The 13,577-nt window shown below is 41.1% G+C and overlaps 1 protein-coding gene across 3 annotated transcripts in view; it reads right to left on the reverse strand.

The window, feature by feature from the left end:
- Positions 1 to 13,577, reverse strand: part of GRID2 (glutamate ionotropic receptor delta type subunit 2) — a 679,111-nt gene that overhangs the window by 80,055 nt on the left and 585,479 nt on the right. For all 3 annotated transcript variants that reach the window (XR_010027765.1, XM_063156612.1, XM_063156611.1), the window contains exon 13: positions 12,704 to 12,899. Coding sequence is in view for 2 of the 3 variants with exons in the window: in XM_063156612.1 (XP_063012682.1) it covers positions 12,704 to 12,899 (196 nt within the window). In the remaining variant the exon portion in view is untranslated. The remainder of the gene's footprint in view (positions 1 to 12,703; positions 12,900 to 13,577) is intronic.

Raw genomic sequence — 13,577 nt, forward strand, 5'->3', positions numbered from 1 at the left:
GCGGGGAACGGACTCCATGTTTTGCTTTGATGGCTTTTGTGGCTTTCTCTTTACTTATTAAACTGTCTTTATCTCAAGACATGGGTTTTCTCACTTTTACTCTGCTGATTCTCTTCCCTCATCCTGAAATGAAGGGAAGTGACAGAGTGGCTGTGCGGGGCTGTGATGCCAGCTGGGGTTAAACCATGGCTGCATTACAATGAAATCCTGCTCTGAGGTCAGAGAGATAGAACAACACCATCTTCCACCCTTTGATTGATGCTATGACCAGAACCCTTACAGACTTTTATAATACAGCTGATATCTGCTGGGTTTTTCATTACAGATGCATTGTGTTTTCCACCCATCTCGATACAGCCCCTGGGATTGATATCTCTCCCTCTCTTACATTCAGTGGGGAATGGGGTCTGTTTATTTGATTAAATAGCCCTTCTGCAAACAGCCATAAACACCAATCAGCCCCCATGCAGCAGGAAAGCTTTAGAGCTGGGAATAGTAAACAATTCTCTCCTGCCATTGTAATTCAGGAAGGGAGTTGTGCAGCCTATCTAGAGCAGTTATTTCATGCAAAAGAATAGAAGAATGATATGTGATTACAGTCTAGTTAAAATGCTTCTTAAAATACTCCACGTGGCACTTTAATGCTCTCCTCCCATAGCTTGGCTCTTGAAAAGAAACTCAATTTATTGTAGTCACAATTTCATACTGGACAACTCTGCCACCTAATTCAACTGCAAGGAGACATAAACTGCTTGATGGCAATTTACTAAAGAGAATAAAAGGTGGAAAAAACACAATTATAACTACTCCTCAGCCTAAGGAAACATTCTGCTTATTTAACAGAAGAACTTTAGCTTTACATTTGTAGTTTACACACTTCAGGATGGAAAAGCAAAGCACCTCCAAGAGCCTCTGCTCACATGGTGACACCAGACCATGGTGCACGAGGTGCAGCCTGACACCTTGTGCAGAGGGGACTTTCTGCTTACCGGAATTATCCTTTAAAAAAATAACCCCCTAAACATCCCAACCTCAGGGTTTTGTCGGCATGAGCATGGTTTAATCCCACAAAAGTTAATCAGGGGTTCTGGCATGCCTCTGAGGAATTGCTTTTGTATGTCAATTGCCCAGGATGACCACCTGATCTGCTTCAAACTGGTCCCCTTTCTCCTCTCTCCCTCCTTAAACACAACATAATTTTCTTTTTCCTTCTAACACCGTGAATAAATGAATAAGTTGAATTGATTGAAATAAATCAATAAAATGATATATTCCAAGAGAATGCAGTTTTACCAGAATATTTCCCACTATATATATTGAAATGACTGTCAAAAAGCAGCCAGCAGCAAAAGTCTGCTCAGTCTCCTGTCTCCCAGACCAGACCTGTTTTCAGGTTAGATATTAGAGATCTCTCTGGCTGTAAATCTTCTATGTGCAGTCAAATGCACACAGGTGTTTAGAAGCACAGACCTGGAGTTTTTAAAACAACCACCATTTTGTGGATGCAGAGGGTTCCTCCTTTGCATTTGAAAAATTACACTTTGTTGGGTTTTATTTCTCTCCATGGTATCTTAAACTCTCCTGGTTTGAGACGAGGATGACTTTAAGGGTAATCATCTCTTTTAATTATATATTCTGATATCTTAGAGGCTTGATACTTAAACACTTTAGAGACTAGAAAGGTTGATTTTCCCAAGTGTTCTGATAGTGCTTTTTAGTTTGCAATTTAATTTTCCTGTGCCATTCTTATTACTTCACTAGCATGTCATTGCTTACCAATATGTTTATTAATGTATTGACTATTCATGGATGATATTGAAAAAATTTGCTGTTGGAGCAGATGCAGGCTGTCCTCATCTATCCACTTTTTTCTTTTCTCTGACTTCCAGCTGTAACAGTTTCAGAAGGAAAAATCCTGAATCATTTCACAAGGCACTATTAAGTGTCTTACAGTGGATCTATTCACTGCAATTGCATTTGCTGGTCTCTGCAGCAGATATTTTGTTTGTTTACTAACAAGGTGTTGAACAGAAATTAGCTAAAGCTATCAAAACTGTTTGATGAGTGATTGGTATAGCAGCTCCAAAAACATGAGACAAGATCCCCCTGTTACCTCTTATGCTTCTCTCATGATTTTAGACTTGCAGCCTCACAAAGTCAGGCTTTAAGGCTGGAACATAGGGGATGTATAAAATGCACTCTCTCATTATTTCTATTCATCTCTCTTTCCTGTTGCACAAATCCTTTAAACAACCTGACATTTGATCCCATCTTTTGCATTTGTCAATGCATCACAGAGTATTTGGGTATTATTAAAATATGCTAATACACAAAAATGATAGCCAGAAACATTTAGGCAAGAAAGAGAATACACCACCAAGTTCTGTGCCTGGAGCAAGAGTGTGCTCTCCTGCCTCCATCTACTGATCATGAGACAGAGCCTGCATTTCCCCTCTCTGTGTGTGATACATCCCCAGAGCAGCCCACCATGCCAGGACCCTGCAACTGGGCTTCAAAGTGGCAGCTGGAGTTTGGGAATGCTCCATCTGACTGCAAATGGAAATTGTTGCACAGATCAATGGTGAAAAATTTTAAGCTGATGGAGATAACTAAGGGGATGTGTAACAGTGTGGAGAGGTGAAAGGTGGAAAGAAGAAAGAAATTAGAGATCTGGGGAAAAGTTGGAGCTGCTGTTATCCAAACAAAAGGGACAGGGGGTCAAAAAGCAGACAAATGAAAAAGTAAGAGGGAGGAAACCAAGTGAAGTGAGAATTCAGAAGGAAAAGAAAAAGCAGAGCTTGCTGGAGCTGTGTAAGAGTCTGTGCAGTCCCCAGACACTCTTGGGACGGTGGTGTTATTAATCTTCATCAACCTAGAAATGTTACAGAACCTCTGCAGGAAAAGCACTAAGTTAATGGAGATAAAATGGAGAAATAAGAGCTCACAGGACCAGAATAACAGATGCCTGAAAACTTGTGTGTCCCCTGTAGCCAAACAAGAATGCTCCAAATACCAAACTATTCTTTGTCAGGACAACAAGAATGCAAAATAATGTAGCAATTTTTGACAGAAATATGGCACAAATTCAAATCTTTTGTCACCCTCCCATAGGAAAGTATCTGCAAGAAGTAACCTGAAGAAGTAAATAAATAACTTCAAGTTTTTTTTTTTTTGTTCATCCCAAACTATGCTTCCCTACAGATTGCACAGCCATGACCCATATCTGATGTGACCAGACTAGGAAAACATGCCTGGCAGTTTGCAGCTTCCATCAGGAGTCCCTCTGGTTTAATAAAAAGCAATGAACATGCTACTCAAAAATCCAAAGAAGGGAATATCCCCCCACAAGCTGCTGACACAGGAGGAGGTTCACTGCACTGAGGCACCTCAGCACAGCTTGCTCATCCCTCATCATACAGTTTTTGGTCATTTAAAGCTGTTGGTCACAACCTTTTTTGTGAGGCAATGCCACAGACTGAAGAGCCTGGGAAGGCAGCATATAAAATTCTAGCAACAGCATTAGAGGTAGATTTATGGCTTGGACAAAGTTACAAACCTTTATTATCTAGCAGAAGTTTGCTTGCATTGCTTTTTCATTTTATATATATCTAGCATATTTTTGCTGTAAGATGCCACACCAAAACCAACATCACTCCATCAGCAGGGCCCAAATGAGCACTGAAACCTTACTGAACTGACTCCTCAGTACCTTTCTGCCCCAAAGAATCTGCATCTCCCAAACCCTTCCTGGCCCCTGCAGCAGATAAACTTTGGTTTTAATTGAGAGAGCAACATGCAGCAGAACTTCCATTTTGCTACAAATATATCTGTGAAGACATTTCCAGTCTTGTACCCTTTAATAAATCCTGTGTGTTACTCAGGAGAGGGTAACAGCACCCAGGAGGGCTGTTTCTCTTTCAGACCTCTCTCGTGCTAATGCATAATAAATGCACTCATCACCTACTAAATACTCACAAACCTTTTCTTTTACAAAATATGACAACAGCATTGCTCTGTTAGATGTAAATATGCCCAAACTCATTTGTAGAGGTGGGTTCAGCATCCTTTTCTGTTTAAACCATCCTTTCTAACAGATGCCTCCCTAACAGAGTGTGACCAGCTCAGAAAAATTAGGCAACAAATAATACTAGTAAAAAAATTCCTGTGAGCATTATCCTGACATGCTCATGCTCAGCTTTTACAACCACTGACTGAAAATGCACCCTTTTTCTTAAATTATTTCCCAATTGTCAGCTTTCTTACTCCCTGATACCTTCCAAAATTTTTGATCCCATAAAAATCCCAGCTTCAGGACAGAACTCAGAATTTCTACAATTAATCACCTGCCAGTGCAAATGAAAGCAGTATTCATGCTGCTTAGTTATTCAGAAATGAAAGTCTGCCATATATAATGCTTGGGATTATGCTATTCAGATGTGGTGGGGCCACGGAAACAAATGGGGGTACATTCCAGTCTGGCAGCAATTCCCAAAGTGCTCAGCACCAAAATCGATACAAAGTCCTCACACAGGAAGCCACAAGTGGTCCCACCTTGCCTACTTATCAGACACATCCAGAGTTCTCCAGAAATAACAAAAAAACACAACCAACAAACAAACCACAAAACCAAAAAACCCCGACGTGCTATTTCTTATTTCAGAATCTGGAGACTGGGGGCTATTTCACACACAATTAGTTCTACTAACACACAAAAAATTCCACTTTTTGCACGTTCTTGAGGGCTATTTCAGACCCAATGGCTGACAGTGCACCCTGGCCTGATAGTGGCAGCTGCCCCTACACTCCTACAGAGCTGTGCTCTTGCCATCAGGATGCACTCTGGATGTTTTCCTCGTGAGTCCACTTTAATTAGTCCAGTTCCACATCAGAAAAACACCAGGTGAAATCTCCACTCACAGAGGGATCAGTTTTCCTCTCTGTACTGTTTTGCCCTGTGAAAAGATGTCTGCAGGGTTAGGCACAGGCCAAGGTGTGGAGCACTGAGCTCTGCATTTGGCCATCAGGATGAAGGATGGGGCTCACTCCCCCAGCCCATGCTCAAAGGGCTGTCATCCATCCTTTCTCCAGCTGAAAAGTCTGGACTCAGCTCTCTGCAAAATGCAATTCTACAGGACTGAAGCAAAATTAGGTCCTCAGAGTACATTTTGCCGTTTCTTATTTTTACTGCCATTTCTAGTCATGGAATATGATCTTTGTTTGGTAGGTACTGTACAAAATGAGCCACCAAGAGAAATAGGTTGCCATCTTAGGCATTCCTGACCACTCTCCAGAGAAGAAAATTGCCTGTCTACAACAGCAAAGAAAGAAACTTGGAGACCTAAATTAGATACCTCAAGTTACATGTGATGAGGGTATATTTATAGCCATTGACAGAGCAAGGTGAAGCAAGGTTTCAAGAGAGAATTATCATTGAACAGAAGATGGGGTATATCTGTAGGGAAAGTCCTAAACAACCAAGTTTTCAGGCAAACAAGCATCTGAAAACAAGCAGAAAACTTTGAGATTAGAAAACTGCCTCTGAGATTAATGCAATGATATTGTTGTTAATCAATGAGAACATTCAAAAGAAATATGTAGCTGGCACCATTGAAACTGGAGAAATTGAGAAATAACAAGGAGCAATTGTCCAATAAAATCTTATTTTCCCCCCTATTTTTTTATATTGTATGAGACTGTTAAGAACTTTTAGTTCTTAGGCTCATCTTTTGAAGTTAGGCTGTATCTTTCCTTTGAGGATGAAGGCTGAAAGATCAGGCACAGAGAGATTGTTTTTTGAGAAATACTATTCATCTGATAATGGTGGTGTTCATTAATTTGGTTCAATCTGGGGTACAGCAGTTCTTTGGTTTCCCCCACACCCCACCTATGCCAGTATTTAGATGATTATCGTGTGTGTTCCTCTCCCCCCTCTGATTTGGCAGCTATAAAATAAACCAAAGGGAGGGAAAGAGCATAAAGAAGCAACAAAACAGAGCTGCTCAGCTGATGGGTAGTGATCATAGCACACCAGAGACCTGGTTGTCAGGGTGTTTGTTACTGCAATAACAAAGGGGAGTGCTAAGGAGTTTGAAGGAAAGACATGACTACTGTCTTGAGGGAAAACATACCTTACAGAAGGGTCCTTAGAGAAAGCATAAAGATACTTTGCTTGAAAAAGGAGTTGCACTGGCAGCTCACACAAATGATTTCCAATTCAGAAATGAGAAAGCTGCAGGGAGAGTCAGAATTCACCATGAAAGGCCTTGAAAGTCAAGGCAACTTCTTTTTTTTTTTTTTTTTTCTTTTTTTTCTTTTTTTTCTTTTCCTTAGACCCAGGAGGATTTTCAATGGAACTAAATGCAAAAAGAATTCTTTATAGAGGCCTCAGAAAATAACAATGAAAACTACTGAAGTGACAGGCTGGAGGTCATATGGGTAAATCATAGACATGGTGTGGAAAATAAATTGGCAAGACTTACCTAGACACAGCAGCAACAGAAAGAAAATTTAGGATGATGAAGTCAACTTCTGTAGACTTTAGGTTGAACCAAGTTAGTGGTCAGACACAAACAGACAGCAGAGGAAAACACACAAATTTTATTTCAGATGAAAGAAGATCAGCTCAGTTCAAGAGAAGTGAAACTTCAACTTGTCCCCATGGAGCCAATTTTTTTGGACTTAAGGGACAGGAATAGGTTAGAGATAGAAAAGACTATGGTCTCCTCGATGTAGGATGGCCCACAAAAATTTCTGAACAGCTCTGGAAAGTTCTCCAAAAAACTGAGAGATGAGAGAGAGCAAGCAAAGAGATTCTGCCTTCCTTCTACATGGAAGGTAGAATTCTAGGTGTCACAGCACCACAGCAGGACAACAGTCAGTGTCAGTGACACCTGAGGTTGTTGAAGTGACTCGGGCGTACGTAGACTGACCTTTGAACAGAAGTCAGGAGTAACTTGGGTGGCATTTCAGGGACAGCAAAAAGGGTGAGGTATATTCAGTAGCATGTAAGATGAAACAGGAGAAGATGAACTCAGATAGACCTTCCAGAAAACTTTGCAGACAAAGGAATACAGCAACAGTTGGCTTGCTTTGTGGCTGAACGAACACATGTCCATGTAGATCCATTTCTTGATATCTTGGCTAACTCAAATTGTGACTTACCCATTCTTTTGAATAAAGTCCAGCTCTGCATAAAATAACTTTTACAGGTGTTCTACTCTAGATAAAACCTGTGAAAACTGTCTAGAAAGTCAAAGTTAGATCAGACTTTCTTATAAACTCAGAAGTGTTGGTGAGGGAGAGCAAGCCTTTAGTTAGACATACCCTGAATTCTGAGAAAATGTGGTGGTAGGAAAAGTTTTTCATTTAGTTTTCAAAGCTATGCACAGAATCGGCTTCATGCTCTGTTAACTGCCAGAGACCAGTTATTGTACTTCCCAAACACACTGAGCTCCTGAGCTAACCCAGATAACTATTAGCCTTTTGATAATGCCTGAAAGTAACGCCACACTGTGTTTGTAGGGATTTCTGGTCAGGATTCTAATTTTTATCACTGCTGTAAGTTTTTTAAGGCCCCAGATATGGCAGTAAAGATACACAGAGTTATAGGGAAAAAAAAAAAAAATAAAGCCAGACCATCCACAGTAATACAAAGCAAGGGCAGTCAGTGCCTTTGGTACTGCCAGGCACCTGTCAGCTCTAAATCATGGACTGTGCAGGAGACAGTAATGGCAGAATAGACAAACCTTCAGCTGTGGGACTGAGCATATCAAGGTCTTGTCAATCTTATTACTCATAGAGCAGACACAGAACATCTCATCTGACCGAGAAGCATCAGCTCCAGAGGCAGAATGAGGGAAGCAGGGAGCTGGTGCCTGGGTTGATCATTAGCCTTCTGATCAAGAGCTGCAGAGCACAGCCGATTGCCCGCTCGTGTATTGAGATATACTGGAGAACTGTCCCAGAATTTTTACATGTTCTCACCTCTTCTGCTTCCTATCCCTTTCTTAGCCACTGCCAAACTGCTCAATCATGGTGCACATCCAGTACCCCAAAAGTCTGTCTTGGTTCTCTTTTGTTTTCAGTAGTTTTTCTAGTTGGGTTACTCCATGGCCAGAAATGTTCACAACAAAGATGTGTGGACTACCATACATTAACTAGGATTTTCTGTGGTGCAATCAGTGAATCTTCCAAAAGAATGGCAATCCCAATGGCAAATTTGTGAGTATATCAGGATAATTAACTAATTCAGGAGGAGTTTTGGCAAGATAAGTTTTCAGAATCTTGCTACTTCTGTAAACAAATTAAACATATCCACAGCCAGTTATTAACAATTTGCTCTAGCACAGAATTGCAAATTGTTATTACCCCTTTTTTCCCCTCATACAAATAACCTTAGCAGAGCTTTGCTATGGTCTATTCGTACATATTTTTACTGTTACAGTATTTCAGGAGGGTTAAAGTGCCATTCACAGTGTCCAGGGAAAACAAACTGGCTCCCATGCTTCCATTGGTATTGCAATTAGGATCACAAGAAAATCCAGATCTCAAGGCCAAATTCCTTTGGACATTGTGAGCATGTTGAAAAGGAAGTACTACAAGTTTCTCTTAATGCACCATCCAGAAGCATTACTTCACCTGGCAATAATTCACAAGTTTCCCTAGCAGCTAAATATTTCACAGATAGAGTTAAATAGACAGAAGAGGTTTCAAACACATTCAGATTCTGCCTGGGAAAGGAATTTTCCACTCTGTACTACTGAGAAAAATGAAGATGCTGTAGGCTATGGTATCATGTTCAGAGGAACAAGGTGGTAGGATAGGGCATTAGGCACTATTATACTCCAGGGAAGAAAGAGCAGACAGGGGCACAATAGAAGCGCTTCATTATATTTTAAATGGGAATAGTTCCAAGGATAGGAAAGCCTGTGGTGCTTGTAAAGGATTAAGCAGGGTAATGTGCTTTTTAAGAAGACATAAAGAGGTATGTAATGTGATATCTTTAAGCCTAAATGATTTTTCTTGGAGTCCTCAATGAATGTTTAAGCAGGCATGACTTGGGCCTCTGTAAATCCTCTCTGAATAAATAACTTCCGCAAAAATAGAGATTCCTAGGACAGAATGAGATGCATATTTCATAACCTATGCAAAAAAAAGAAAAATCAATTTGAGACACATGAAACACTTAGGAATAATAAAGAAAAAGGGAAGATAAAAGTGAATATTCTCCAGAATAATCCAGGCTTATAAAAAAAAATATAGCTACCTCCCCCATCCATTTTGATTTGACAGTGCAGAAGACAAACAACTGAGTGCTTCCCTACCTTATATTCAGACCTTCAACAGCTTTTTGCTGTCTTTTGAGACAGGAAGAGACAATAAGTGGAAGAAAATATCTAAAGTGCCTGTGCTTTTCAGGCTGTCTCCTGTTTGAGGTATTTAAAACTGCTCTCTCTTCAGGGTAAATCTATCCAGCTGCTCTCTAGCTGGACCTGTGGTATTTATAGCTGTTCACTATGGATGGAACAGGAGCACACACAGTGATATGTATGCACCTGATTTATGAGAGGAACAGGACCACTAAATATCAAAACCTGAAAACTTACAATGGCATGATCTTCCCATCTTATTTCTCTTGTCTGCCCTGCCCTCCTGCCAGGAAAAGCAGGTCAAAGCAGCAGAATGCCTGATTTAAAGTGGGGCTGAGCAATCACTGTCATTTGGCTGCATTGTATTTGCACTCAGACAGGTGCCACTCCCCACAAAGACTCTGGTACAGCAAGCAGGCAGCCCTGCTGAGCGAGGGGGCTGAGGTGCTGAGGGAATCAGTGGTTGGCCTCTCTCCTCTTCCCCCTGTTTATATATACATTAGCATTAGACTGCTACTTTCCTCACAATAAAATAGTGCCAGCTCCACTGGAGCTGTCAGGATAAAAGCAAGACAAAATGAAAGAACTTTTGGGATTATACAAAAATATTTTGGGAAGTGTCTTCTGTGAAGGCTCCTTGCAAACCTCATTTAAGCTCTGAGGTGGTGCAGCAAGGGGTGCTGCTAAAGATAGGAGTGTCCACTGCATCCCTGCACAGCTGTTTCCCATGGCGGTCCCTCCTGTGCCAACCCCTTCGTGGTCATTACCCAGCTGAGTGGGAGTCCCTTTCCCTGTACCTGTCTGGAGCACTCATTAAATCTCTGCTGTCTCACTTGGCACCCCAGGAAGGGTTGCTGAGGTGATGCTCTCACAGAGCCTGGACAAGCTGCTGTTCAGTCACACTTTAGTGCTGATGAATTGGGGAAATAAAATGAGGCACAGAGGAAGACCTGTTGGTGTATCTTGCCCAGGGTTATAATCAGGTTAATAGCTCTGATGTGGCCAGATAAATTCATTAAAGACCCTGAAGAGCATTATGAAGCATATAAACAGGCTAAGGGGACCCATTAATTCTTTAAGAAATGTTTTCATTTTTTGAAATGTGTTGCAGAGATTATAATCTCTGCCTTTTATCAGATACCTTTTAAATTATTAGTTTCCCTTGCCTAAGATCAGCTTTTAACGTCACTTTCTTTATGCAGCTTTCTTTCCAAGCAGGCCAACTACAACTTCCCAAAAGCTTCTTGTGAACAGCAGCTGGCAAATAATCTTTTTCTGTGCAATTTCTTCCTGTAAATTGAAGGAAGGGGAGAAATTGTGCACCCACAGGTAGATGAAAGTTCATTAGTATCAGACCTAAGACGTCTGTTTTTTTAAAACTGGAAGCTGGTTGGCTTGCTCTCTTGACACAACTTAGTTTTTGACATCATTGTTTGCCTATTCCTGGGAAGCAAAAGCATGGTAAATTAAGAACTTGGATGTTTCTGGTTTTGTAGGTTTTAGGACAGCGACTCCCACGTCTCCAAGAATGAAAATTCAAGGACTGTAATCTGGAATTACCTGCCAGCAGGATATACCATTTGTTTGGTTCTTCAAGCTAAAAGTCGTTAGTGAGCACAGCTGTGTTTGATGTACTCTGGTCTTTTGAGCCTTCTGAAACTCATTTTATAACTTGGGAAGAGAAACCAGAAGGAGGGCAGGTTGTTGGTTTTGGGCTTTATATATATATACAAAAGGCAAATCCCAGCTTTATCAGCCACTTACAAACTGAGCTAAAATATGTTCTCTCAAAAAAAGCAATTTCCTCTAGCCAATAAATCTTCAGACCTTTTTTCCTTGCTCTTTCAGCTTATGACTTTATCTAAAAGGGTTTCAAAAGTGCAGTTCCCCAGGACCTCTGCCACCTCTTTTTTAATGCTGTTTAGTCCTTCAGAGGAGAAAATATGATCTTGGTTATCCAGAGGCTGGGTTGGGGATTTTTAAAACTCTAAATAATCTTTGTTATTTTTCAGTTCTTCTATTATCAAAAGCTCACCAGTGATTGCATCATTCTTCTTAACATAGTCTTTTCTCTTGTTACTGTCTAGAGTGAGAACATCAGAAATGTCAGGTTTTCCTGGCCAATGGATTTTGGTGGAGACAAAATACCAGAGTTCATCTGGATTTTCAGAAAAATTGAGATTGTAACAATGTGAAAATACAACTTATGGATATTTTCTGTAAGAAATCGTCCCATATTGAAGTTTAAAATAAAGTCAGCAAAATATTATATTTCTTTGTTTTGATTTAGAAGTCTGAATATAAAGATACAACACTAGGGGAAAAGCTTGTGTACAGTCACTCATCAACTTATATTGACTCTTAAAATGAATCCTTTCATGGACTGGTGTTTCTTTAAAAGCTGCAGCTGTCAGCCAGAATTTGGGAAGGAAGTACTGCATTCACAAATGTGCCTACAAAAAGCTCTCAAAGTGTTTTTCCACTGCCAAACCTACTGCAGAATGTGTTTCTGAGACTCTTTTTAAAGTCAAATCATCCATTCCTGCCTTTGTATCTCAAAACAAACGTGACCCAGAGCTACAACAGAAGGCCAGGATTTTCAGTGTCAGGAGGCTACAAAATAAAGCTAATCAATTTCTTGTATTCTGGGGCATAGAATTCGCAGGGATCCCTGACGAGGGGGGAGAATGATGCCTCTGACTCCATCTTATCAGAAGGCTAATTAATTACTTTATTATACTATATTATTCTATATTATATAACACTATCTTACATTACATATAAACTGAATCTGCCAAGCACTCAACTCTGCACTGAATTCTGTGACTGTCAGCCGACAGTCCTGACACACACACACACACAAACACTTGGCCCTGATAGGCCAAGGAAACAAAACGCCATCACTCTGGGTAAACAATCGCTATACTGCATTCTACTTCGGCACAAACACAGGCACGGAAAATGATAAGAATTGTTTTTCCTTTCTCTGAGGTTCAGAGAATGTGAAACCCAGAAATATTCTTGGGAAGAATTGTGCCTTGCTTTTCTCTGTGAAGAGAAAAGGGTTCTGAGTGCAGTGTTCCTATTCCTGTTTTGCACCCTTACAAATGCAGCCATCGCCTATAAAAACACCTGTAGATACTTTTTGGATCAAACAGTCCAGGTACTTAGATATTAAAATGCCATTCAATGCCACAAACCTGAGAAGTCCCAATCCTCGGTGCAGGCACAACGGGCTTTCAGGAATTGATTAAAGGCACGATTGCAACAGCAAAGCAAACGTGGTGCAACACAGAGCATCTCCCAAGGGAAGCACAAAGGAAGGGTGCCAGTACCTTCTGAATGCCGGCCGTGGACTCGAGGACGTTGTTCTCGGAGCCGTTGCTCCTGTTGATCATGCGCCACATCTGGGCGTACATGCTGTCCCTCTCGAAGGGGTTCATGCCCTTCACCCGCACGTGCTCGTACACGGCCGAGTCCAGCACGGTGCCGTACGGAATGTCCGTCTGCCGCGACAGATCCTGCAGAGACCTTCAGTGGTGGGGAAGGAAAAGAGACACGGGAAGCTTTAATCCACTTTCTCAAGAGGGAGGAGCTGCAGGCAAACAAAGGGCAATGCAGTGGAAGACAGGTGTCATGACACTTTCTTCTGTTGGGCTTTTTCTCCCTTTTTTTTTTGATGATTTAAGACACAAAGAGCAATATGAAGAGAAAGGAAGGGGTGGAAAAAAGTGAAAATGGATGAAAAAGGAAGAGAAGGGGCAAGAGGGTGCTGGGAAATGCCAAGCTCCTTTGAGCAGGGGCAAGGGAAAGGCAGGGAATGTTGGAATCAGAATCGCCCGCCTACAGTGCAAACACACACACTGCTGTAGGAAGCTGGTGGCAGCACCTGAACTCAGGAAATCCATCCCAGAGCACCTGGATAGAGCAGCTCTGTGCGCTCCTGGGTTACACTGTGCAGGGCAGTTTGGTGGGGGTGTTCCTGCACTGAACTGTGCATCCATCTCATAGGTCACATCTTGTATTAGTTTCAGCAATGAGAATATTTCTGCTGCATTTTCATGAACTGCTTTTTCATCATATTTTTATGTTATTTAGTCTAATAGATTTGTTCTGCTTTACTTGTTATGTACTCTTACCCTTCTCTATAAACCAAAATAAATAAACCATTTTCAAACAATTTTCAAAGTTTCTAAAACATCCCAAGCG

Source organism: Melospiza melodia, chromosome 5 (assembly GCF_035770615.1).
Source record: "Melospiza melodia melodia isolate bMelMel2 chromosome 5, bMelMel2.pri, whole genome shotgun sequence".
Lineage (NCBI taxonomy): Eukaryota > Metazoa > Chordata > Aves > Passeriformes > Passerellidae > Melospiza > Melospiza melodia.